Genomic DNA, 25,944 nt, shown 5'->3' with positions numbered 1-25,944 from the left:
TTTCCTGGTCCTCAAAACATTTCTGGAGCTTTGTTGCATTCTCCTGAACAACTGAAATAGATGGCGACTTGTTTTAAAATGGACAAAAATGAACTGGAAAAAACATAAAATGGCTCCGTACAGCACCGTCGACATGAGGCCAAGCCTGTGCAACTTCAGACGAGTGCATGGTAACGCAGAAGAGCAGTATGGAGCCATTTTATAGTTTTTTGGGGGTCCAGAAGTCTCCAGCTACTTCAGCTGTTCAGGAGACTTAACTTCACCTGACTTTCCATCAACATGAGGGTGAGTGGATAACGACTGAATTTTTATTTTCGGGTGAACTGTTCCTTTAAGTCAAATACATGTCACAGGCACCTGCATGATCTGCACACACTTCACTTGTTTATTTCAGGAAGGGACAGAAAGACATCTTCATCCATGAGCAGGTCCTCCTCCGGGTTTGAGTCAAGCCACCTCCCATCTCCAGATCTCCCTGCCCACCCCCTCACCCTGACCTCCACCAGCTCTAGTAAGACTCCACCAGCATGCCTGCCCTGTATCTCACCATCACTAAGGCCCCCTAAGAGCAGCTTAACTCTCCTAAGCCCAGCGAAAGGTCATGATCCCAGTGGAGCCATTGTCAGGAGCCAGAGCTGCATGGAGCTAAGAAGAAACCGAGGAGCAGTGCTGCCGAGGCGGAGCTTCTCCCTGACCGTCCTCCACAAAGAGCAGAAGAGACGGCTCGTCCACCCTCAAAACTGGAATCTGACCCCTCACACCAAGACTGAGGAGAGCACACAGGACACAGTAAATCCTCAGAAACAGTGTGAAGTCATGTCTCCGTCCTCCCAGTCTGTGTGCAGCACTTTCAACAGAGACACAGTTAAAGTGTTTGCCCCTAAACAAGCAGAAACAACACAAAGCACACACCCCCAGCTGCCACCCACAGTCCCAGCAGAAAGGCCCAATCACACTTTAATTACACCGTCCGTAACAAACCCATGGCCAGAGCCCGTAACGACACAGACTGCCGGATTGTACGACTACACACACCACGTGTTGCCAGAGGAGACGAGCCGTCGTTCAATTTCAGCCACTGTTGAAGCCCGCAGGCTGAAAATGAAGAGAAGTAAGAAGCCATCAGTAAACTCAGTAAACCTGGGTTCCCTGATAGAAGAGAGACTGTAGCTGATCTCAAAATGGAGCCACTTTCTGACAAGGTTCGTTGGCCTCAGGAGTACAAAGAACTGTCGCTTCACAGATGTTAATAGTTGCTTTTGGATGATGACCATCTTAAAACCATATTTCCTTAAGAATGTTTGAATTATTTTTCTTCCAGATAACCAATGATTTTTGAAAGTGTGAGCATGGATTCATAGTGTGCCATGAAACTTCATCTGAGGGGAAAATGCAAGTTGATTCATGTGATCGTGGGGCAGTTTCCCACAGTAATGAAGAGAAGGTAACGTCTGCACTTACTCCATGCCACAGATGTTAAATTAAGGCAACATTTTTCAAAACATTGTCTTTATTAAGCTTCTCTGGCACGGAGTAAGCATGCAGGCGTTACCTTCTCTTTATTCAGCCGACTGCCTGATAGCAGAAAGTTTAATAAAAATAGGTATAAATAAAGGATTGTCGCTTTTTGGTGGATTACATCCAAACTAAATTCAGTCTAGTAGAATGAATCCTATTGAAGTTTAGACATAGTTGATTTATATTACTAACTATTTACAGTTTGATCGATTGGTAATATCTATTGTAGATGTTTTATCATTCAGCTGAATCCAGTCTGTAGAGGTCAGAGTCCGACAGTTACACAAGAAGCTAGAGATGCACTCACTAGAGCGCAAACCTCCACCAAGAATCCAATATCAAACTCAGTAGCCCTTATCAGTCTAAATGTTAAACCACAGAGAACCTTAATTTAAGCTCACCAGATCTGAGATCTGCATCAGAATGTACTTACTGATACCAGCTACCTAAATACACCTGTTTTTTTCATCAAGATCCATGCAATAGTGCCTGAGAAAATCACCAATTTGTCGAAAAATTCCTTTCTCACAATGTTAATAAAAGTGAGAAAAAATTCCTTGATCAGCACCAAAAGTGATCGGGATCTATTCTGGACTGAGACCCATCCTCCATCCAAGTTTCACGGAAATACGTTCAGTAGTTTTTGTGTAATCCTGCTGACAAACCAACTATAGAACAGACACAGGTGAAAACATAACCTCCTTGTGGCCATTTATCCCCGAGAAACAAAGCTTTCGTTAGTCAATTCACTTGACTCAAGTGTATATAGTATATATGTGTATAATTTATCTCCATTACCATATGTTTTGATAGTGTTATTAATAAAAGTTTGTGTGCTGAATTCCTTTTAGCTGCTTTAGTTTCAGGGTCCTGGTAAAGAAAATGTTGGTTCACTGTCACATGTGGTCAGAACAGAACCATCGTTACTTTTTTATACATGTATATATCCGCGTATACTAACTGCAAGTCATAATAGTAAATAATGACCAGTTTCATGCCAAGTGTTGCCAGAAAGTTGAGTAATTTAGCAGCTGAACAAAAATCCACCCAGCAAGCATTCGTCTTACAAATTGTTTATTTCATATCAGTGAACTGTGTACAGTATTTTCCTGTTCATTAATTTAATTAATAAAGCTTTCTTTTCTATATACATTGTAAAAAATGCTGACATGGCTTTTAATAAAATAAACTGTGGTCTGTTTGAACTGAGTACATTTTCTCTGTATTTAAAGGCAGCTGTTATTGGCACAACATAGAAATTAAAGAGCAGCATTCTCTCATAACCGGTCCCAACACATGCAGACAATTGCTCACCACTGTTATCTTTCCATTACATCATTTTTTATATAATTCATTTCTTTACATACACTGTTAAATGTAAAACCTAGTGCAAATCTTTAGATTTTTTGTCAGTGATTTAAATCTCCCTGCCTGTGTGTATTATGATTTAGTGTTATCTCAAAGTAGTGTACTCATAGCTTAGCCTGTAGCCGCATTTCATCAAGGCACTGCCTGACCAGCCCCAGTGCGTCCAGGGCCGTACCCCAGGCGAGGGTGACTCCCCAGCCTCCGTGGCCGTAGTTGTGGACCACGGGCACCCTGCGACCCCGCAGCTGCACCAGCTCCCTCTCCACCCTCGGGTTCCTCCTGCTCGGCCTCAGACCGACCCACTCGCCGAGAACTCTGGCTCTGCTGAGCGACGGCTCCAGCCTGCCGCAGCGCTCCAGGATGCTCCTGGTGTCTCCGTCGTCCACTTGTAGTCTCCAGTCCTGCTCCTGCCTCGTGCCGCCCACAGTGATGCTGTGGATGCCGGGGTAGATGTAGGTCTTACCGTCTCCATCTCTGATGAAGTGCTGCAGCCAGGGGGCCTCCACCTTGAGGACCTGGCCTCTGACCGGGTACACCTGGTCGTCATGCACCAGCGTTCTGGAGCCCAGACCGGAGCAGTTGACAATGATGTCGTAGCTGCTGCTCAGTTCCTGAAGACTGTTGATCTTCCTCTGCTCCACGTGGCCTCCAGCTTTTCTGAACCTTAACACAACAGGTACGACAAGAGTTTATGTCAGCAAGGGTGAAGTCAACTGTTTGAACAGAAATTGAACTGTAATTATTAATAATATTGTACACGTAACAAGCGCTAAAGAGACTTTCATAAAGAAGACAAACCTATTCTCGAGCCACGGCAGGTAGCTGGAACATTCACATTTTATGGTGGTGAACGCCTGGCCGAACTTGTGATCCGGAAACCTTTTCAGTTCACCCTCCGTCATGAATCGAAAGCCGATCACAGAATCTGACCAGAAGGGCTTCTTATCGGCTGGAACCTCCTTGAAGATTTGCCAGCTGGAAGAAAATCAAAACAAAGAAAAAATAAATCTATTTTATTAGAGTTGCCTGGCTGAGCGCTTGGCACTTTTTATAGCATCATAGAACTATTGTTACCCAGAGCTCAGCATGACTCCGGCCTCCGGTGAGTGTTGGGATTGAGCAATGGCCAACAGGTGATCAAAGCTGTCCTTGAACCAGTGCTTTTGTCTTTCCAAAGGAATATCTGACAGAGAAATTGTCATTTTTAACATGCAAAGCTAATGTAATGTGCGTTAAAATGTAATATCTGAGAGATTGGCGCATACCTGGAAACTTTGCAGCAAACAGGATCCCAGCAGCTCCATCACTGGTGGTGTCTGGACTGAACTTGTCAGCCAGCAAAGTGACGGAGCAGAAAGGAAGAGCCTCGGCGATGCAGACCGCGGTGGAGAAGCCGATCACGCCTGCTCCCACCACACAAACCCTGACACGTTTCATCCTGGACGGGCCTGAGACTCAAACTGGAGGAGAGAAATGTGTCAAACGCTGCTCGACTGCTGCAAGACAACCTTTGTGATGAAAAAGTTAATCCACAACTACGAGCCTTAACATCTATAATAACGGCACGGTCCAAGGATCAGTGAGACAAAGCCTGCTTCAATAATGCATTATATAACACGTTGTAAACTGGGACACACAGCCAGTCGCTCATTTGAAGTTTTCTTTGATGTACATTGTTCTTGTTTGTTCATTGTACTGTTACAATATTGTAGACAGTGACTGAATGTAATTAGGTACTTGTACTTTACTTGAGTATCTCCATTTTCTGCGACTTCATACTTCCACTCTGCTACATTTTGGAGGCAAATATCGTACTTTTACTCTAATACATTTATTTGATAACTTCAGTTACTAGTTTTATTTGCCAAAACAGTATTTTTAATTTGTTTTATTTTATTGGCAATCAGATTAAAATATCAAACTGATGCCGATATTATAGGAAAATGCTGAATATCTAATCCAATAAATTACTTATGATACTTTTATCAGATACCTTTTTAATATTACTCAAGTACTACCTTTTTGCATATAACTCCTTAAACACTATATACTGAGCCCACTGGTTGTTTTTTCCATTGAACTGTAAATGTTTGTAGCAATCTCTGGAACAACAATGTCCTTCAGGATTAATAAAGCTCTGTCTTATCTTATCTTAGATAAATATAGTGGAACGAAAAGTACCATATTTCCTTATGTACGCCTGCTCCATTTTTAAAGCAGCATAAAAATAGGAATACTCAAATGAAGTGCATGAAAATTGTACACAACAATGTGTTTAACCTGAGTCATCTGAATACTTTGAGGTCAGTATTGAAGCATTTCAGTGCAACCAATGCAAGAACAGGTAGTGAGATCCAGCTGACTGCAGTGAGTGAGGAGTGAAATTTGATCCACACGTGTAATGTGATTAAAACACGATATTTTTCTGCCTCTGACAGAATATTTCACTACAGTCAGAGTACAACTCACCCACCTCACTCCACCTGCCTGTAATGTGTATCACTTTCTCCTGCTTTCCCTTCACAGAGGTCGATAAATGTTTGCTCCTTTCGTGTTTACAGGGCGTGCAGGTCCTGAACAAAGTCCCCTTTGCAGTGACAACTATTATTTACAATGAATAAACAAAAGTCCTCGAGAAAAATAATGTCCTCTTCGCGCTGAAGCTTTCTCCTGACTGTGCTGACATTTTAAAAATGAACACCCACGGAGAAATAGCTCGTTAAATGTCTATTTCGTGCAGTCAAGTCAAGTTTTGTTCCGTTAAACGTGTGAAGGTATGGGCTCTGTTTACATACAGGGCGCTCCTGCGATCAGCTGTGCGGGAATCTCGTCATCTCTCGCGATAAGTCACATTCACGTCCTTCGTGCAACGGTGGTAGAAGGTAAGGTCCTGAAAGCTCACTACTTTAAATTACGCCGCGGTTTTGAGCGCTTCAACCTATCGGGTCCTGTCACAGACATAAATATTACTCTACTGTGGTTCGTTTAACTCGCTATCCTGCTGTTTGTGCCAGTTGTGGCCCGTTTCTGGCGAGCTGCGAGTGCATTGTGTGAGACGATGTTGAGTTAGCTTGTTTGCTAACATCCCTGCAGAAGGCTTGTGTGTAGTTTAGAGACCAGACATCAGTCAGTAAACTTTGTCTGGATGTGGTTAACAGTACAAAAAGAAAATACTTGCACTGCACGCAATATTTGTGGAAAATATGGTTAGATTAATAAGATATGTGTATGGTAGCATGCACAAGTGCTGTAATGATTAAAACATTGACATAATAGCATTTGAAAATCAGTGATTTATTAGGAAATAAGTGCCAAACACAGTCTTGTTTCTGGCTTGACCCCTTTCTTGCTTAACTTACATTATTAGGTTGGGTTTTTGACTGTTCAGATAAGCTTTTTAAAGACATCACCTTGTTTTATTTTATGTATTTTTCCAGGCGTGTTGCCATTGAGACTCAAAATGTCTATTACAAGGGAGTCCTGACCAAGAACACACAATAAACTTATACAAAAAAAACATTCACATAAAGAAACAAGCAAGCAACAGACTTAAAAAACCTTGCATACATATCAAATACTCAAGATAATTTATAAGCAGGATATTACGCTGCCATACTAGTTATTGCAGCACTAAACTCCAGTCATCAGTGATTAAATAATCCCTAGCTCCAGCCCTAAAACAAGATAGATAGATAGATGGATAGGTGGATAGATACTTTATTTATCTCAAATAAAGAAAGAAATACTGTAAGTACCAACAAAACCACAAGTTGTGCAACATTAAGTAGGTTGTAACTGATCTGAGAGGTATTTGTAAGTCTTCTGCACTGTAACCTTGTTTTGATGGAGAGTTTCTTTTCCTTCCTCCAGGAACAGAAGTGATTGTCGTGAGATGTCACAGAAAGCAACAACCAGAAATTCCTCACTCATGGCCGTCCATTCAGTTTCACATCAGCAGAGCATCCTGAGCAAATTCAACAAGCTCAGGAAAAGAGACCTGCTGTGTGACATCACACTCGTTGTGGAGGACGTGCACTTCAAGGCCCACAAAGCCCTGCTGGCAGCAAGCAGCGAGTATTTCTCCCTCGTGTTCACAGCAGAGGATCGTATCAGCCAGCCGACCTACAGGCTGGAGGGTATGGCGGCTGAGATGTTTGCGTCAGTGCTGGAGTTCATCTACAGTGCCCAGGTGTGTGTGGAGGAGAGCACCACAGAGCAGCTACTGGCCACGGCTCGTCTTATGGAGGTCAACGACCTGGTGAAGGTGCTAACTGAACTCACACACACTGCTGCAGAGGTCAGAGGTGATGAGGGGAAAGCAGCTGTAGCCCAGGCGCCAGATCGGTTGAAACGCAAAAGAGGACGCCCGAAGAAAAACGTGGATTTGCCTCTAACAGAGCCGGAGGCAAGATGTGCACCATATGAGAGTTCAGAAGAGACCCAAGCTGTTGATATAGACGATTTGGTGACACCTAAAGAAGATGAAGGTTATAACCCAGCAGCCCACCGGCAGAGCAAACGCAAAATCCGCCGTCCAGTAAAATACGAGGGCTACAAGGTGGGCAGTGACACAGCAGGAGGCAAAGAAGAGAAGAAGAGAGGCAGGAAGAGGAAATACCCCGACACTGAGGCCCGATGTGACGAGTGTGACAAAGTGTTCAAAAACCACCTGTTTCTCAAGATTCACCAGCGGACTCACACAGGTAAATGCTCTGTTAGTTAGGATTCAAATCGGGTGGTTTGAATCCCTGATCATGAGAAACACCTTCCCCTCCATAAAAGGATGATTTCAGTTTATTATGTGATCTTTGACTTAATTATTCCTAATAAACCAGAATTACCCTTTAATAAGGCAGAGGTGCCCATGTGAAAGATGCAGCTGCTCAGTGGACAGTGGAGAGCTGAAGTTGTGCTGGCAGCTCTCAGGTAAAGAGTAAAGATCTACCTGTGTGTTACAGAGTTAGGTTGCTGACTGGGGTTTAATTAACACGTGTACCATTCATCGCAGATATTGGACTCTGTGAGGAAAAGTGTTAAGTTCGAGCGCCTGTCTCTCAACACTGACTACATTTAAATGCACAAATATTTCTGTTTTTGCCTTTATTCTGAAAAAAACAGCACTCCTACCAAGCTGTTTCCATGACCGGTATCGAATTCAGAGTGGAATATTAGTGTGCATGTAATCGTAGTCACTGATTTAATTAACCTCAGGGTGCTTCTTCTCGTAGATTATGCTGTTCCTAAACTGTCATCATTTTTCTTTTAGGAGAGAAGCCTTTTCGCTGCCTGGATTGTGGGAAGGGTTTCACCCAGAAGCACGCTCTGCTGTCTCACCAGCGCATACACACCGGAGAAAAGCCGTACGTGTGTTCCGTCTGCTCCAAAGCGCTCTCCTCCAAACACACCCTAATGGAGCACATGAACCTCCACGAAGGTAGAATCTGTCTGGAGTTCATCATTTTAGCTCTTTGTTTTCTCTACTTGGACTTAAATGATCCCTCTTACCTGCATCCTTAGGGAAGAAGTCGTTCAGCTGTGAGAAATGTGGAAAGACGTTCAGTCAGAAGAGGCAACTTAAAAGCCACTTCAGAGTTCATACAGGTGAGAATCAGGTCATTTCAACAGCAGCAGGTTAATTCTGATGTAGTCGCTCCTAAAGGCTAAATAATGTCTTCTGTATTCATTTTAATTGAAGGCAAATCGTTACCAGAGTGTGCTCAGTGTCATCACAAGTTTTTGGACACGGCTCAGCTGAAAAAGCACCTGAGAACACACACAGGTAAAATCAGACGAGGCTTAAACACACCTGTAAATCATTTCTGAGCTATTATAACACATCATGACTGACTGCCAGCTGATGACTTTAATAATATCCTTACAGGTGAGAAGCCTTTCACCTGTGAGATCTGTGGAAAGTGTTTTACAACCAAGAGCACTCTGCAGACTCATATAAGAATTCACAGGTAAGAAACAAATATATCAGGGATTGAGAGGGGGATTATTTCATTTTCATGACAGTGTTTGTCAGTCTGTCTGCTTGACAATCCCATTTTTCATTCAGTTAAAATGATCAAAATGAAATGAACAGTATGGGGAAAATTATAGATTAACTATGGGGAATGTTAATAAGTTATTACACAAACTACTTTTAATCCGTCGGCCTGCAGTAATATTTCATGGAGTGCATGATAACAGCAACAAAAGAATAAGAACGAGAATGTCAAAGTACAGGAAACCAACGCAATGATTTTATGGATCAAACATTTATTAACTAATCTACTGACAAGACAACACAATAAAACGATAAACTACAGACGAGACAATGAACAAAGACCTGGAATGTGAATCGCATATCACAGTATATTGTTACTGCTTGCAGGTATATTCAGTTGTTTGCAATCTGCAACCTCACAGCTAGATGCAAAAAAAAAACCCTACACACAAACTTTAAGAGAACATTTATTTTTGCCACTTCAAATTCAAAACAAACTTAAAGTCAAAATGTGTTTTTGCAGGGGTGAGAGGCCGTATCACTGCAACATCTGCAACAGATCGTTCTCAGACCCGAGCGCAAGACGACGACACGTCGCCTCTCACTCAGGAAAGAAACCCTTCACCTGCTCCTTCTGCAGCCTTTCATTCACCCGCGCAGACAATCTGAAAACACACATGAAGACTCACAACAAGGAAAGAGCTGCATCAACAGAATCCTCATCAGATGCAGCGGACGCCGCAGCAGCGCCAGAGGAGGTGCGTAACATCCTGCAGCTGCAGCAGTACCAGCTGCCCTCCAGCTCTGAACAGGAGATCCAGCTGGTGGTGACGGGAGACGTGGACAACATCAACTTTGTGCCGGCTCAGGACCAGGAGATCAGCATCATCACCACAGAGGGGGGGACAACAGAGTCGGCCCACTCCAGACTCACCCTCCTCACCCAGTCGTCAGGAAGCGTGCAGAACGTGGCCCTGGTCGCTCAGAGTGGCGTGGTGGAGCAGAGCCCTCAGATTCAGACCATCAGCATGCTGGAGGGCCAGATGACGCAGCACCCTGAGCAGATGCACGTCATCACTCTGAGTAAAGAGGCGATGGAGCAGCTACAGGCCCATCACGGCCCCCCGCAGCCCCTTCAGATAGCACAGCGACCCATCCAGCAGCTGCAGGTGATGCACCACCCGGTCCAGCAGCTGGCCGTCACTCAGGAGAGCTCACAGACGAGCAGAGAGCAGCACAGCCAGGCCATTCACATCAGCAGCCAGAGCAGCCAGCCCATCTCCATCAGCCAGACCAGCGAGCAGATCTCCAGCCACCACATCCAGGGACAGACGTTCCAGATCCAGGCAGGGACCGTGTCCTACCTGTACACCACCGGGCTGCCGCAGGAGAGCTGAGTGTGGGCTGGATTCAGACTAATAATGCTGCTACAGGTCACATTAATAATGGATGAACTAAGGTATCATAATGGAGTAATCTTTCAAAGCATCCCATAATAACAGACAAAGCAGGACCTTTTATTTTCTACTAAGTTTATTGTATCATTTTGTTTCCTAGGAAACTCTGAGATCTGAGAGTTGCAATACATTTGGCAAGCATGCAATACAAATACTAATATACAAATTTACGTTAACATGGACTGAACTATGGTAACGGCGCTGCACGGTGCTTTTGAAGCGAAGACACATGTACAGTATATGGCTGGTGGATAAAATACTAAATAATAAATGGCCTTGATGAATGAAAACGAGTCAAACCCTGTCGGAGGTTTGTGCTTCAGCTTTTAAAGTAACATATATAAGACCTGGAGGAATCAGCAGTCGGCCCAGACACCTCAGAGCGCTCTGCATGTCAAGCTGCAGCGAACTTGTTAAACAAGTTGGCGTTGCTTTTCAGAACAGCCCTGGGGTAAAGCTCACAGGTCTGGTAGGGTCGTCTCAGCAGTCGGGACACGCAGGCGAGTCGGATCCTGAAACAACAACAAAGGCTGATGTGAATGTTGATGGTGGACACTGTAACAGCAGCCTCACTGACACGATAACTTCATAACACGACGTTACATCTGTTTTATAAAGAATACAATCATAATATTACAGAAATAGAAGACTTTACTATGTGCTTGTGTTGCCTTGTGTTAACTTCAGCACTTTTCAAAGTTTAAACTTTAGTTGAACTTGTTAAAACACGGTCCTCTGTGCTGCTCAGGCTCACTCACTGCTTTCGGCCGGTCTATTCTTGTGATAGAACGGCTCCTGGCTGTTTCGGCTCTCTGGTGTCTTGGCTCCGTAGCAAAGTCCTGAAGTGTGGCGTGGTTTGTGAGGCTGCCAAGCTGCGGGGCGGACTGCTGCCGACTGGCCCTGTGTAGACCTGAGACACAAATAGAACAGACACTGAGCTTTAAAATACAATCTATGATGGAATTTAAAATGTCATCACAAAGAGCTAGGAGTATCTGGATTACACGATGGCTTTAATTTTACTCCTGTGCCGCATGAGCAGACAGAAATCAAGGTTTAACTCACAAGATGTGATTTCTTTGTAGATTATCACTTCACTGCTTTGAGATGAAGGTAAGATTAAAGTGGGTACGGTACCTGCTGAGGGACTTCTAGTGGCCAATCTGCTGACTGACAGCGTGTAATAAGTCCTGCTTTGCCCTGTGATGGAACAGATACAGAGAGAATTAGGAGTGAAATGTCAAGTCAGATCATTTGAAATGGCGAAACTCTCATGAAACAGGCACAAGGAGTCTCCATCAGACTGTATGTCTGTTGGTTTGTACCTGTCGTAGAGTTGCTTCTGGAGTGAGCCGCCTCCATGTCGTTCACCTGGCTCTGCAGTTTATCCACCTGCTGGAAGGCTTCGTGTTTGAGGCTGAGCTCGTGTTGTAGCTGCCCCCTCACCTACACCCACACAACAGAAAACATGAAGTCAGAAGAATCTTTTTATCACTTGATCTTAAAGTTTTCTTGTTTTCCTTTTGGTGGTGTGTCTCTGGCTGGTATTGTCAGACAGTTGGTTCGCGATGCATTGCCATGAAATTTTGCTCAGACATTCATGGTTTCCAGAGGAGGAACACTCCGGACTTTGGAGATATTCTTTTACTTTTTCTCTAGCGCCACCATGAGGTTGACATTTGTGAGATTTCAAGTGCACTTGACGTTGTGACGCACAAAGTAATGTGTCCACCGTTTTACAGACATTTCATTCACAACCTAAGAGTCTATTTTACTCTAAATGGGACCACAATTTACAAAATGACAGCAGAGTTACACTCTCCTGAGCAGTAACTTTGTGGTTCACACTCATGAGTCAGATGAAGATCATTTACAGACCTGTCGGATCTCTTTGGCGCTGCGTTGTCGCTGTAACTGGTTCATCCTGCTGCCTCTGTCCAGCTGCTGGCTGAGCTCCCTGAGCTGTCTCTCTCTGTCCTCCACGTCGACTTTCATTTGTTCCAGCCGCTGCACTCGATAGCTGTCCAGCTCCTGCCTGCTGCGGGCCTCCTGAGCCGACTGATGCCTGGACACCTGGAGCTCCTCTGTCTGTGAATCAGTGGGTATTTGTTGGAAAAACATCCAGGCTGCACTCGACAGCTTTATAAGCCTCCCAGAGTTTGATATCAGGATCATTTAAAACTTAATTGTCGAGATTTCCATGAAATGGAAATGGGAGGTGCATGTTTACACATTTTTTTCCTAATTTTTAACTTAGAACTTAAATTAGAAATCTAAGTATGGTCTACGTTTGGGCATCTGAAAGTGTGGATGAGACTCGATGTACCTTCCTGCTGAGCAGCCTCTTGGTGCCGCTGCACTCGGCCTGACAGTGAGCCAACACCTTCCTCGCAGCCTCCAGCTCCTCCTGCAGGAGCACCACCTCCTCCTCTGAGGTCATCTTCACTCTGAGAGCCTCAGTGCGATTGATAATATCCCTCTGGACACCATGAAAAATGTAATTATCATTATCGTATTCACTGAGATACTATGTCCACGTTCCCAAACAGCAAACCCTGAATCCTCCTGCTGAGGATGAATTTCAGTTATAAGTATTGGTGATTCTTCTGCTGACCTGCTGACTCTGAAGCAGCTGTTGCTGAAGTTTCTCCTGGTTGACCAGCTGCCTCCAGCTGCTCAGAGCCTTCAGCTTACAGAGCAGAGCATCCAGCTGCCTGTTCTCCAGCTGCAACTCATGGACTTCTTCTTTCTAATAAAACACGCAGAACAAACTGAGATGTTTATCGAAATGATCACGGGGGGTTTGATTGATGTTTAATTGACAATCTTAAAGTCCAGATTCTTGCTCTGTCTGCCTTACCGTACCTTTATTTGTGTGAGGGTGAGTCCGTCGTTGTCTTTGGTGCAGCCGTACGTCTTCTTGAGTTTAATAATTCTGTCCACTCCTTCGCCTCTGACTCTGTTCACCATCTCACTCACATCCTGCTCCATCTGTCGGCGGTACTCGTCTAGCCTGGCCTGAGATACAAACATGCATCGAGGACATCATTTGAAACTTAGAAATTGGAGAATAAAAGCTGCAAACAGCAATTTCATACAATAGAGAGAAAATACAGTAGTTTCAACATAGAGGTTACAATATTTAAAAAGTGAAGATGAACTTGCAACACACATGAGCACTTTAACACTTGAAAATGAGTCAGAGGTACGAAATCCCACCCATTATTTGGATAAGAAGCCGTCAAACATTAAAGATCTTATTTGTCACCTTTAGCTGGATGCAAGTGGAGAACAGGTGTCGGACCAAAGGGTCGTAGCGTTCTTTGAATGTGAGACTGAGTTTCTCCTCCAGAGAGCTCTTCTCTTGCTCCAGGTGAGCGACCCGAGCCTGCAGCGCTGAGACCTCAAACATCATCCCGCGACAAACAGCAGCCACCTGTCAGACAGCAACACAACTGAAGATACATTTTCATATTTTTTATTAAACATTAGGTCGCCTTGGGCCTTTTTGCCACATTGCGATAAAATTTAATTAATGAGTATAATAATAATCATGTGGCATTTAAGTAATTTTGTTTGTTTACCAAATATCAAAACGTGCCTATAGGGGGACCCTGAAAAATACAGTCTGTTTACGGTAATCTATCTATTTAATCCGGCCCTGTTTACATGACACAATATTACATAAACTTCATTTGTAATTTATAAAGTCATTACCTCGTTGTGAGTGTTGCTCGTCTTGGGGTCGGTAAAATTCTTTAGATCCTGAAGTCAAAAAAGGAAAAGAAATCGTACGACACATTAAAGAACAATACAGTGATGATTCAACTAAAAACACCCGGTCACACCTGCAGGAGGATTAAAAACTTGCCCAAGTTAGTTTTGAGAGAAAGCTAAATGAAACACTGTACTGTGTGTGTGATGCACCTGTTCTCTCTGATGCAGCAGCTGAGTCTCCTGCTGCAGGATCTGTTCATAAAACTGGGAGTAAAGCAGGAAGCTGCGACGCTCTCGCTCCATCAGGGAGCAGCCGAGGTGAGTGAGACACTGCTGGAGGTGATCGTGAGAGACCCGCAGCTGGAAGAGGACACACTCAGGAGGGTTATTACTCATGAGGACAGTAACAGATCTAAGCTCTTCTTTCAAAAAATACAGCTACAGCATGTTATTAGTAGGTATTTACAGGAAGATAATGTAGTAACTGTGTGTCAGAGCACCTGTCCCTCCGCCTCCTCAGCTCCCTCCATCAGCTGCTGGATGAACGTCTCGACAATCTGCGGCCGCTCAGGAGACAAACTGTACTTCAGGGGTGCTTTCTTCCACAGATCTGAACACACACAATATTGTTTTTATCATGACTGCATTTCTGTAATCTTCTTTAAGAGGAATATTTTGTGTTTTTTCTGATTACCTGTAGGGAGGCCTGTGTCCTGTCGAGTCCTCTCTGACACCACCAGCGTCAGCTCTCTGTTGATCCTCCTCTGCGTCGCTCTGATCATGTCACACTCGCAGCTCTCCAGCAGTTTGTGAAGCTGAGAGGAAGACAAAGTATTTACAAGGTGTAAATACACAAGACAGTGTAATGCAGTTAGTATTTGTACTGTACCTGCCAGGTTTTCACATCGACCTCCGAGGCTCCAGGGGGCGACAGGAGAGACTGGCTGCCAGAGAGCAAGAGCTCGTAGTCCCGCTCTGTACCCATGTGTTGGGCCAGGGCTCTCATACTGGGGTGAAAGATCTCAGCTCTGTGAAGTGAGTACAGACAATTCAAATATGGAGTTAAATAATGTGTTCAAAACAGAATGCAAAGATTTTTGACCTGACACAGTACCTGTAGAGTTTCACAAACTGCTGGTACAAACTGGGCGTCCTGAACATCTGGACACCCAAACGTCTCCGTGCCCAGCTCTCCTTGAACACCTGAAGCTGCTTCATCAGCAGGAGGAAACCTTTCAGCACTGACTGGACTCTGATCGGGTCTCGGTGAGGAGACGTGGAGTCTGACACTCCAGTATTTTCTGCCTCAGCTTCCAAACAGAGTTCATCCCGCTGAAGCAAAGACAAAACATGAACAAGCCACAACGTGACAGATAATAATAGAACTGTGTTTGTAGCCTCGTTGATACGTTCAATTATTTAAAGATGATCCAAGCTGTCACCGGCTTAACAACTTATAAACAGTCTTTTACTTCATTAGGTTTTCCATCATGCAGAAGGTCGTCTCTGTTGCCATGGAGACGAACGGGCTCTGCCTCTCCTCCGCTGTTCAGGACGTCCTCCATGAGCAGCGACACGCCGAGGACGGCAGCGTTGGCCTGCAGTCTGCTGCGATCACTCAGACCGCTCAGGCACAGCTGCAGACACACAAACACAACACGCTATGTCAAGTTCTCGAAGAGTTTGTAGTAAAAACAAACTCGCCACTTACCAAAGGTGACAGCTTCTAAGGTGAACTGAGGCTTTTCTTTTCAAACCTCTATGAGGGAAAACGCCCCAAGCTGCTCTCAATCATTAATTAGGAGCCAGTCTCCACACCCTGCACATCAATCTAGATCTGAATCTGAATTTCAGGTTGTAAGCATTAGTTGCTGTCCACATAGATTGATTAGTTGGAGAAGTTATTTATTAGCAGCAATATTTTAGTGGTTTTAGCAACCATGTTGTTTTCACAGACTTAAGTGCTCAATTTTTCCTGATAACAGTGCAAGAGGAAACAAAGTAAATGAGTATTTTTCTCAAATTTCAGGGAGAAATCATGGTCTGAATCAAATTGTCTGGGTTACATTTAAGGCCACATCATCAACGGATAAAATCGCATGAGATGTTGAACCTGCATGCAGTCTTCGATGGGAGGGACGTCCCAAACAGACAGAGGGAACAATCCCTGACAGGCCATGAAGCTTCTCCACGGATACATCCTCTGTGCCTGCAGAGGAAGACAACATGACACAAATAAAATAACCTGACAGGCAGAGTTACACTTTGAACTGATGTGATATGATATTTGTCCGCTGACATGACGCAGCTGAACCGACCTGATGGCCTCGAGCCTCTAGAGGTGGAGGAACGGGCAGCGTGAGACTGAACATGTCAGGCTGGATGCTGTCACTCAGCAGGGGGAGGGCGGTCGCCATGTTGTCGCTCACGCTCTGGTAAGAGGCGACATCACCAGAGGAGAGGAACGCCTCCCTGAACACCAGAGACACCAAATTTCATGCAATGTCAGGCGTTTAAAGGGACAGTTCACCCCAAAGTCCTTACCTGTAGTACTTTTTATCCATCTAGATTGTTTTGGTGTGAGTTATAGGCCGTAAAGCAGGATATGATGATGACTGACCTGATGAGGTGTCTGACTGCAGCATCAAACTGCAGCAGGAGGACCTGCCTGCGCAGCTGCAGCAGACGGCCGACAGACTCTGGGCTGCTGGGAGCAGGCAGACGGTCGACCTGATGCTGGATCTCCAGCAGCTCTGCTCCTATAGAGAGGAGGGTTAACACACTGGTTTCTACTGGTCTTTTGTTAGATACTGTTTATCGTGTGGTCAGCTAAGATCCAAGAGGAAAGTGTTCAGTGAAGTATTTGTAATAACTGTGATCCACCTACCGATGCCTTCAGTGCCTCCCCAGTCAGCTGCGAGGGAGCCCGGTACGTCCTCACCTGTGTTCCCCAGTCTGGAGAAACTAACCAGGTAATAAATGATGTCATGAAGAGCTGAAACTATCTGCAGAGTGTGATGGAGAGCTGCGGTACAGGCCTGTTGAATCAGATCAACGGAGCAAGGGCAGATTATTGACAAAGAAAATGAAAACTGAATGAATTGACGTGAATGCAGCTACATTTACTCACTGAAACACTCAGTGTTTTGAACATGTGGAGCACTTGAGAGAAGTGTGGGATGAACCACAAGTTGAGGAGAGTTTTTCCGTCTGCAGACAGCAGCTGCTGCGGCCGACGCTGAAAGGTCCTGTTGGGGAGAAAGTTTTGATTAACGCATCAGGTTTTTCACTGCTTCTGCGTGTTAGTAACACCTGAACACTGACTCTAAACAACAATGTCTGAAGATGTATTCATGTCCCCTTAAACACCCCTCACCCTTTAAAATCTGAGACAAAGAGGTCTGACACAAATATTCAAAATAAGACCAATAAGGACCCACATCATCAATGTCTACATGTGATGTGCAGTGAAATATTCTTCTACTCTGCACGTTAATGATACATAATATTCCAGCTGCTTGTACCTGGGGTCGGGGCAAAGGTCAGCCCCTGAATCCAGACAGACTTTTGGCTCGCCAGCTCTCCCGATCATGAAGTGGGACTGACGGATGGAGGGGACGTCGTCCAAAAGGGAGGTCAGACTGAAGTAATACCCAACAATCTGCGCTCTCACACAGTACTGAGATATCTGAGCGCTGAATCTGTTAAAAAAAACAGGCAGAGAGTTTCTACAGTGTGGAAATCTCATATTGTCTTGTAACAAAAGGGTTGCAAATGTTTAAACGGACGTACATCCTGAGAAAGTCGATCACGAGCCCCCTTTTGATCGCTGCGGCTTCCTCCTGCAGTGTGAGAGAAATTAAATTTACTTCACGGGGCAGCCAATCACATTCATCATCCTGCTCAACCGCCTGAGAATCATCTACCACTGTGTGCAACTCACTGGGGTTTTTATAAGACCCCCCACGGCCTGTTTCTTCTTTATAAATGAATTCAGCATCTCGTCACGCAGGCCCACTTTTTCCAGCTGGATGGACACAAAAGCTTCCATCAGCCTGCAGTTACAAAACAGGATTCTGTTTATTAAAGAGGCAGAACAAAGGCGCTGTTAATCATCGGCGGTGTAATTTGTTCTCTGGAGTGGGGAAATTACCTCTCCCTGGTCGTGGTGGGAGTTCTTGCCGAGCCTTCGGAGGGCGAAGAGTCGGATTTCTCCCGCTGTTTGGTGGTGCCGCTTTCACATTTGCAGTCGATTTTTAAATCTTTATCAGGATGAAGGGCGGCTTCACACTGGGAGGAAATTGGAAAACAAACTGAAATATCTGAACTGCAGTTTATTTGTGTTCAAGTATATACAAAAGCAGAAGTGGAGGCAGTATTCTGAATGTCAAAACATTCATGTAAAAATACTCCATTACAAGTAAAAGTCCTGCATTCAAAATCTGTAAATGCAAAATGTACTTAAAGCATTAAAAGTATCAAAAGTAAAAGTACTTGGTTGATATATTATATCATATAATATATATAAAAATATATAAGATTGTTGAGGTACACAAATCATCTTAATAAATAACAAAGATTGAGTCGTTTTAGATGTTTTAATGCAGAAATCTTATGTATTATATTATTAGTGAAAATATGACTGTGAAGCATAACTAGTAGCCCCAGCTGTCAGTGGATTTAAAGTACAATATTTGCTGTTTGTAGTGAAGTAGAAGTGCTTGTACTTGAGTAAACATACTTAGTTACTTTCCATCATGAACACCACCCACCTCAGCTGAAGGCGTCACACTCTCCGCCCGGCGACAAAGACAAACCAGCTTCACTGCACTGATTAAAGCGTTCTTCTGTGCAACCTGACAGGCCAGAGTCACCTGGAGGTTCTCCACACTGTGTCTGTCCATGAGCTGTGAGGAGATGAGAAACGGGTTCAATTCAGTCCATAATAGAAAAATCATTAGATAATGTGCCCCAGGATTTAAACTCACATGAAGAACCGCCTCCTCTGAACTGAAGCTGAACCTCCCGATCTGGTTCTCGTCCAGTTCCTGGATGCTCAGGGGCAGGTGGGACGGGCTGAACCTGCAGCAGAGAGACTTCAGTGCTTGTGTGTACACATTTCAGAAAAGTCCTAACATCTGTTGCAGGTACAGTGTCTCTTCATGATCGTCGGGAGAAAGAGACTGCCTGTAATTATCAGAGGCGGGTTTGAACACTGGAGACGGGACACGTTCTGCAGTTATTCACCTGTCTACAGAGCTGTCGTCCTCCAGTATCGCTGTGATAAAAACAGGCCTCTGCTCTACTTTGTCTTTCTGTTCAGCGACCTCAAACTGCACCGGCCTCAGGTAAAGGTGGAAGACGTCGAAGCCGAGCTCACAAGCCACGTTTCTGTACAACCTGTGAAGAATCATTCAGTGTCACAGTCTGTCACAGCTTCACAGTGATTTAACCAAACCTCTGCAAATCATTTTTGACATTTCCTTCAACACGCTGCTCCCTGTGTGTTTCTCTATGGTTAATCCAAATGTTATCTTAACTGAGCCAGGTGTGCCGTCTCCGAGGCTGACTCCAGCAGGCGATGGCGGATGGTGACGAGCTCCAGCAGCTTGGAGAAAGTCTCCACGGCGTACAGCTGCTTCTCTCTTCCCTGCATCATGTCTGTCTCCTGTGCAGATCTCACTAAAGACAGCCCCACATTCTGGACCAAAACCGGGTCCTCAAAAAACACATCTGAGAACAACTGGCAGTAGACAAAACAGAGGTTAGGCTGGCTTTGTTACTTTAAGCTGATTTAAACAGATTTTCCATACAGACAAACCTACATCCTTCTGTATCTGAGAGCTGTAGGAGGCTCCAGGTGAAGCCAGGTTGTTCCAGCTCTGCAGGGCCCGCTGCAGAAGCTTCTGTCGCAGGACGAGCTTGTCGGTGATGCTGGTGGCTCGGTGCAGCTGACAGATTTCTGTGTGAGCCTGAACTAAACTGTGATAGACTGCAGAAGCCAGGCAGAGGGACGGATGGACCTCCAGGAGGAAAACATTCATCAGTGCAGGGCTGCAAACAGGACACAAGAAGGTAAACACATTTTTGGAGGACAACAAATCTACGGTAGTGAGACTTCTGTATGTACTCGCCTGCTGCCTCCGAGTGAGACCTGATGTTTGGGGGTGTAGTTTGGTGGACGGCCGAAATCATGAACAGAGCCTTTGTGGTCGTCTCTCCAGATGCGTTCAAGATACTGCCGCTGTTTGTCGATCTGGTTGGACAAACAACCCAATCTGTCACAACATTGTCTAATAATCAAACAAATTACATATTTTTGCAGCTCTGAGTCAAACAGTAACATTCACACATGTATAAAATCCTTTGCAAACTTTTAGTTCTCACCTGATTGTCCAAAATGTCTCTGATCAGCTGCTGGTGGCTTCGCAGGCAGTCTATCTCGGCTCTGTAGGCCTGAACAAAGTAATCCTGGTTCAGGTCCAATTGTGGCCGACCGTGCATGATGTCGGTAACAACTCGAGCCAACTCAAACCTCTCCTCAGTCCCTGCTGCATGCTGGTACGCCTCGTAGTAACAGTTCAAGAGCTGGAGAACAGCGAGGAGGAACGAGCACTTAATGGCATTTAACTTTGGAAGCTTTGGAAAAAATTAGAGATTAAACTGGTCCAATAGATATTTGACAGACAAAAACAAATCCACAGTCCTCATTTCTGTCACTGCACCTGTACTTTGCTCTCCAAAAACTCAGTCTCACATGTCCACAAGTCGAGGAGCACTGCGACACGGTCGACCTCTGTCCCGGCCCAGGAGTGGACGTCTGCTGTCTCTGTATCTCCCATCTTTTTAACGGCGTTTCTTTGGATGAAGCGTGAGCCGACTAGAAGGATCTCCCTCTCCAGCTCCTCCAGGTCCTTCAGAGCGACGTCGTACACGATATAGAAACCTCTCTGGTCCTGAGTGTGGACGAACCGGCCTTCTACACTGTAGAAATCATGAAGGTTCTCCACCTCTGCAAACTCCATGAACTCTGAGCAATGGACCTGGATTAAGAAGACGTCATATACTGCATTCATGCAAACAGCAGAGATCAGGTTAAGGAGGTTAAGGTGACCTGTTTTTGTTAGTTTCTTTGTTAAAGTACTAGCAGAGTGATGGAAAAGAGATGACTGGCTGCTACATATAAACCTGCTAGAGGTCAATCCAGGAACTCAAATATGTAACAAACAAGGGAGGAAATATTGAAGGTAGTTTCTTGAAGACCTGAAGACCTACCGTGGTCGAAACATGTTTTCTCTTTTAACCATTTAGCCACTAACATAAAGGCTTTTTACATTTCCTTCCTTGTTGTTACATTTTAGTCATATTTAGTGACTCTTACTGTTTCCAGCAGACGGACCCACCAATCAGAATCTCAGCTCTCACCTTACAGTCGACAGGAGTGTTGTGGCTGAACTGGAGCGAGCCGAGACCTGCTGCCTCCCCTCCTCCTCCTCCTCCTCCTCTGGCTGCGTTCATCCAGCCTGTTTCCCCCGCTGTGCTGCACAGCTCTCCTTCCTCCAGCTGCAGACCCGCCAGGTCAAAGGTCAAAGTCCTCTCCAGAGAGCGCAGGTAGTTCAGCAGCCCGAGAGAAATGCGCTGTGGGCGGGAAAAAGTAAAGGCAAAGACGTTGATGTCTAGTATCATCCAGAGCACATCTTGCTTCATCACGACGTGCTGTTTGCCTCACCTGGAGCTGTCTGAGTTTGAGATGGCGCAGGTAAATCAGAGACAGGTAAGCACCTCTGGTTACGATGGGATCCGAGCTTTCCCCTTCTAAACTTTCTTCCAGACCCAGCAGCTGCAGGCTGTCCTCGAAAGAGTAGCTGTGGTTTTATAGAGGAAGCGAAGGCCGTGAAAATTGCAGTTTTGTGGAGTATTTCTATGTTTTATACATCTAAGGTGAGTAAAAAGTGGCCGGTGGTGATGATGTGGTCAAGAGGTCACCAAAGGTAAAAACAGGAGGCCAAAAGAGACAGCAAAGTCAACTTTACATGGCTCATACTGTAGCCACATTCTTCCCTCAGCCACACACACCTTTCTTTAGTTTGACTCTTCAAGCTCTCCTTCCCGTGACCTCCTCTGCCTCCAGATCTGGTTGACCGCTCATGTGTTTCCTAACAAGACAAATGTCACTTTTGATATAACATCTTTTCCGAACCAGGCAGCTCGGAGGAGAGCAGAAAAACTGGACGATACCTGCCTGAGTGAGAGAGATGGCGCTGTAAATACTCGTCCAGATCTCGGAGATTTTGTGTCGTTTCGTCTTGCTGCCTTGTGACAGTGAGGAGGAAGTCGGTGCAGGTTGTAAGTCAGCAACATGAGCAGCGTGCGCTTTTAAAGCTGCGGCCACGCGGAGCAGATCAGGGACCTGATGAGACACAGAAAAGACAACACTGGATACACAACCTGAAGCTTCATGATGAAATAGAGCTCAAAATTGAATGGTGCATGAAAAAATTATGCTTTCATCTGCACTGTCCCTCCTTAAAGGACTCAAAATGACTGTTGGATACTTTCTGATCAACATAATAATATCTTAATAAACCATTATATAGATAATAGTTATGTGTGATTATACTGAGACATTGTGTCAGAGCAGACGTCACTGATACCTGAAGAAACCTGCTGTGCATCTTCAGCAGCTCATCGACAGATTTCTTTTCCTTCAGCTTCATGATGAGTTTCTGCTGCCACGGATCTCGTTTGGGCTTCACCTACAGGACAGAATCCAAACGATCAGAATCCAGTTTGTACTGTCCTCAAACCCAATTTATTTACTCGAACCTGAATGAAGGGGATCCAGTCGGCCTCCTTCCTCAGAGCCAGGCTGGCACTCTTCCTCCCCCACTGGCTCTGTTTGACCTCCGTACCATCGTACTGAGGAAACGTCTTCATCTGCTCCTGTTGTCTGAAAGCCGTCCTGAACTCCCTCCACACCTGAGGAGACGGATTCAGATTGACTGATGCCATTCAAGTGCACAGGCGTAAATATTGCAAGTTGTATGAGTAGCTTGTTGGACAGTGTTACCGTGCTGAATAGCTCCATCTCGTCTGCGGTGGTCCTGAGCTTTTGAGGGTCGTGGGACAGGTGGAAGTGAGCGATCAAAGCCTGCAGCTCAGGTAGAAACTCCTCCAGGTGAACAGTGTGCGGGGGAACATTATCAGCCGGTCCTGAAACACCTGTATTTGTAAATGTCTGATCCATCAAAGTACAAAACAACAGAATTAAAAGAACACAGCTGGTTTGATTCTCACCAGCAGCATGTTGAGTCTTATGTGAAGTTCCCTCATAAACCTTTGACTGTGGTTCTTCTTTTCTCTCACATGCAGGTATGTAGTGCAGCACCTGCCCAAGATTGTTTTAAAGAAGGAAATCAACATCTTAGAAATAAAAAAGAAAAGTCAAAAGCCTCTGGCTGTCTGTGGATTTTTTTTTTGTACCCTGAGGAAGTTGTGAACAGTCTGAACAGAGTGCAGATGGCAGACCAGCCAGCGCAGGTAAATGACCACATCATCCTGAGTGAGCAGGTTGGCGGCGTTTCCTCGGCCGGTCAGGATCTTATCTCTGCTCGCCGACAGTCTGCGAGCTCTCTGAACGGCGTCCTCGTACTCGCGCGTCAAATACGACACCTGATCCTGAGGGAGAACAAGTCTGATGTGACCAATCAGCCGGAAAATTGTGTGCAGGCAATAAAAATATCATAATTTATTTAGACTCAGCACTGATCATGAAACCACCACCGCTCCTTTATTTTATTGTGATTGGTAAGAGATGGAAGAGAAGGCCATATCCTGCAAACAATTATAAAAACCTTTGTTTCTCCTCATGTATTTTTTTTACACATTTGCAGAAGAGCTAAAAACTTTAGGGCACAGCAGTGAAGGTTTTATTAACTTTTCTTTACTTCAGCATCAGATAGGAAAGCTTATTGTTTTGTCATTAATCTTATATTTAAGCTCCTTTTGCTGTGTGTGTCAAGAATTAAGAATTAATTGGATTTTCCTCCAGTAGTAAGATGATCGAGGTCTCCCTTGAATATTCATGGTGCCAAAATGTTGGGTTTTTTTCTCAGTTAAGGTTTGTTTGTCTGTATCTTTGTATCGTCGCCCTGCAGAGTAAATGTCCTAAAAGGAGTCATGTATTTCATCTATTTTGTAAAGCTGGAACAATTAAATGATAAGTTGCCAAAAAAAAACTCCCTGAAAGTATTTTAAAGATCATATAATCATCATATTTCTGGCATAAACAGAGAAATTCTCTGATTGCAGCTTCATATTTTAAATAAAGATGAATATTTTAAATAAATTAAATAACTATGCATCTTCTTTTGTCCTAAATCATCCATATAGAGAACGATTATCTGCCTTCACACTCCACAAAACAAATCACCAATGAGCCATCAGAGGAAACACCTCCTGTCATACGAATCCTGATGTGTCATTTTTGCAGTTCTGTTAAAAAGACCTCAGGTTGTCACCTTGTAATGAGGATAAAGCGTCTCAATGACACCACTGTGGCGGCAGAATCTCCTCCATCTCAGCATGAGCAGATATTTGATCTGAGCCAAGTGATACGATCTGTCGGTAAAGAACTGCAGACACAAAAAAGGAAATTGGTTCTAATGATCTTTATCTCGTTTCTATTGTATTCGACTCAGTCTTTTATATTCTCCTGTTCACTGTGAGTGTTTGTGCTGTCCTCACCTGGTGCAGCAGTGGAGGCAGACTTTCAGGAGTGTACTCTAAACTCAAGCAACTGTCCAGCTCTCTCTGCACGGTGTCCGCCTGAGACTGAACTGGCAAAGCTTCAGACACCTGCAACCAGGAGGAGAGAGGAGCCCAGAGAAGGCTAATAAGTTAGTAAAAAGATTTATCTTTAAAGTTACCATTCTTCTGCAGCCCTCAGTCTTTCTTTAAGGATGCAATATGTAAGAATTCACTGCAATCGAGAATTTAAATTCTTACCTGAAGCCCTCTCCTCAGTACATTTTCCCTCTCCACACGGAAGAAGGAAATATCCTTTGGAGGTGAAACAGAGCTAAAAGAAAACTAGGAATTAATTTAAAAAGCTCTCGGCTAAAAAGCATTTAAAGTGAGACTTTTGATAGAAGAAATGAAGAAGAAGAAGAAGATGCAAGTCTTCAACTTTAAGGAAATGAAATGAAATATTTTGTGTCAAACTGCAAAATGAAGCTAAAACATCCAGCTGAGGTAACACCAGGCAGAAGATACTTTACCTACTTGGCAAACTTCTCATTTTAAATCAATCACTTGCAGCTGTTATCTGACACGAGGACATAAAATAATCATCAGCCAAGCTTCCACACCTGTAACATCTGGAGGGCACTTCTCTGTGGGGAAATCCATTTTCTCCAATTTCTGCCCTGAGTGCTGAGAGTTGATGTGACAGCTCTGCCTCCATCTGCTCCACTTTACCAGAGGAGGACACTCTGTATACGTCACACATGGCAGACCTGTTCTCTGCTCAGGGTTAGCAGCGTTAGAAACTGGCAAATCCAAAATTAAACAAGAAATGCACCTCCTTAAGTCCGGCCAAATCTCTGCCTCCACATGCTGACTTGTTGGGGTGTATCCATGGAGACTAACGTCCATGCAGCTGGACTTCCTCTACCATTTCCTGTCCTCGTGAGGACTCAGTGACTGCATTTGATCTGTAGAGGGCTCTAATGTCACACTGGAGTGCTCCTTTTGTTAGAATAATGATGTCAGTACTGTTTGCATTTTTTACATACTCACCACTTGAGCTGTCATTCTGTAATATACAGTGAGGTATGTAAATATGACACGATGCACGGTGCACCAGTCGTTGAGCTGCACATACCTTCAGCA

General features: G+C 44.5%; 5 protein-coding genes across 12 annotated transcripts in view; 2 read left to right on the top strand and 3 right to left on the bottom strand.

The window, feature by feature from the left end:
* Positions 1-2,723, top strand: part of sash1b (SAM and SH3 domain containing 1b) — a 52,314-nt gene extending 49,591 nt beyond the window's left edge. For all 6 annotated transcript variants that reach the window (XM_084381074.1, XM_084381072.1, XM_084381075.1 and 3 more), the window contains one exon: positions 395-2,723. In XM_084381074.1, coding sequence (XP_084237200.1) covers positions 395-1,170 — 776 coding nt within the window. In that variant the 3' untranslated portion in view covers positions 1,171-2,723. The remainder of the gene's footprint in view (positions 1-394) is intronic.
* Positions 2,576-5,685, bottom strand: ddo (D-aspartate oxidase). Its single transcript, XM_084381078.1, has 5 exons — positions 5,360-5,685; positions 4,152-4,346; positions 3,961-4,069; positions 3,685-3,861; positions 2,576-3,549 (listed from the first exon to the last, which is right to left on the bottom strand). Exons 2-5 carry the CDS (start codon positions 4,321-4,323, stop codon positions 2,991-2,993), a joined length of 1,017 nt encoding a protein of 338 aa, XP_084237204.1. The 5' UTR covers positions 4,324-4,346; positions 5,360-5,685; the 3' UTR covers positions 2,576-2,990.
* Positions 5,686-5,738: 53 nt separating this feature from the next.
* zbtb24 (zinc finger and BTB domain containing 24) lies at positions 5,739-10,782 on the top strand. 3 transcript variants are annotated; one of them, XM_084382265.1, is made up of 7 exons: positions 5,739-5,768; positions 6,757-7,589; positions 8,153-8,320; positions 8,404-8,487; positions 8,582-8,665; positions 8,768-8,849; positions 9,402-10,782. In XM_084382265.1, exons 2-7 carry the CDS (start codon positions 6,779-6,781, stop codon positions 10,273-10,275), a joined length of 2,103 nt encoding a protein of 700 aa, XP_084238391.1. In that variant the 5' UTR covers positions 5,739-5,768; positions 6,757-6,778; the 3' UTR covers positions 10,276-10,782. The 3 variants fall into 3 exon arrangements, with proteins under 3 accessions (XP_084238391.1, XP_084238390.1, XP_084238392.1); XM_084382264.1 differs by lacking the exon at positions 5,739-5,768 and adding an exon at positions 5,807-5,982; XM_084382266.1 differs by lacking the exon at positions 5,739-5,768 and adding an exon at positions 5,845-5,865.
* Positions 10,755-22,796, bottom strand: LOC311274522 (uncharacterized protein). The gene is made up of 38 exons (XM_084382263.1): positions 22,707-22,796; positions 22,291-22,462; positions 22,129-22,208; positions 21,782-21,917; positions 21,478-21,690; positions 20,778-21,095; positions 20,440-20,640; positions 20,187-20,308; positions 19,878-20,106; positions 19,593-19,795; positions 19,300-19,452; positions 19,041-19,134; positions 18,825-18,959; positions 18,206-18,342; positions 17,996-18,107; positions 17,845-17,894; positions 17,577-17,753; positions 17,183-17,300; positions 16,940-17,090; positions 16,673-16,811; positions 16,371-16,524; positions 16,166-16,261; positions 15,525-15,689; positions 15,167-15,384; positions 14,942-15,080; positions 14,747-14,867; positions 14,553-14,662; positions 14,263-14,412; positions 14,053-14,100; positions 13,604-13,771; positions 13,201-13,353; positions 12,950-13,084; positions 12,662-12,814; positions 12,214-12,423; positions 11,661-11,781; positions 11,473-11,535; positions 11,094-11,245; positions 10,755-10,847 (listed from the first exon to the last, which is right to left on the bottom strand). Exons 2-38 carry the CDS (start codon positions 22,411-22,413, stop codon positions 10,794-10,796), a joined length of 5,301 nt encoding a protein of 1,766 aa, XP_084238389.1. The 5' UTR covers positions 22,414-22,462; positions 22,707-22,796; the 3' UTR covers positions 10,755-10,793.
* Positions 22,429-25,866, bottom strand: LOC311274081 (uncharacterized protein C6orf183; the record flags this gene model as incomplete). The annotated part of the gene is made up of 9 exons (XM_084381498.1): positions 22,429-22,462; positions 22,717-22,808; positions 22,879-23,031; positions 23,123-23,290; positions 23,536-23,730; positions 24,573-24,686; positions 24,799-24,909; positions 25,060-25,113; positions 25,852-25,866. The coding sequence occupies 9 exons, from the start codon at positions 25,864-25,866 to the stop codon at positions 22,429-22,431; spliced, it is 936 nt and encodes a 311-aa protein (XP_084237624.1).
* Between the last annotated feature and the right edge of the window lie 78 nt (positions 25,867-25,944).

Source organism: Pagrus pagrus (genome assembly GCF_965226575.1).
Source record: "Pagrus pagrus genome assembly, chromosome: 18".
Lineage (NCBI taxonomy): Eukaryota > Metazoa > Chordata > Actinopteri > Spariformes > Sparidae > Pagrus > Pagrus pagrus.
Note: the sequence above shows the minus strand (reverse complement) of the source record. Positions and strands in the feature narration are given on the sequence as shown.

Excerpts from the sequence above, each read along its gene's own strand:
- ddo (XM_084381078.1), bottom strand. The coding sequence starts at position 4,323 with ATGAAACGTGTCAGGGTTTGTGTGGTGGGAGCAGGCGTGATCGGCTTC. Across the intron at positions 4,070-4,151 it reads GTTTGCTGCAAAGTTTCCAG|ATATTCCTTTGGAAAGACAA; the intron begins GTATGCGCCAAT and ends TTTCTCTGTCAG. Across the intron at positions 3,862-3,960 it reads GGAGTCATGCTGAGCTCTGG|CTGGCAAATCTTCAAGGAGG; the intron begins GTAACAATAGTT and ends ATTTTCTTCCAG.
- zbtb24 (XM_084382265.1), top strand. The coding sequence starts at position 6,779 with ATGTCACAGAAAGCAACAACCAGAAATTCCTCACTCATGGCCGTCCAT. Across the intron at positions 8,488-8,581 it reads CCACTTCAGAGTTCATACAG|GCAAATCGTTACCAGAGTGT; the intron begins GTGAGAATCAGG and ends TTTTAATTGAAG. Across the intron at positions 8,666-8,767 it reads GCACCTGAGAACACACACAG|GTGAGAAGCCTTTCACCTGT; the intron begins GTAAAATCAGAC and ends ATATCCTTACAG.
- LOC311274522 (XM_084382263.1), bottom strand. The coding sequence starts at position 22,413 with ATGTTGCTGACTTACAACCTGCACCGACTTCCTCCTCACTGTCACAAG. Across the intron at positions 19,796-19,877 it reads GCTCTCAGATACAGAAGGAT|TTGTTCTCAGATGTGTTTTT; the intron begins GTAGGTTTGTCT and ends GTCTACTGCCAG. Across the intron at positions 14,868-14,941 it reads TCGATGTGAAAACCTGGCAG|CTTCACAAACTGCTGGAGAG; the intron begins GTACAGTACAAA and ends TCTTCCTCTCAG.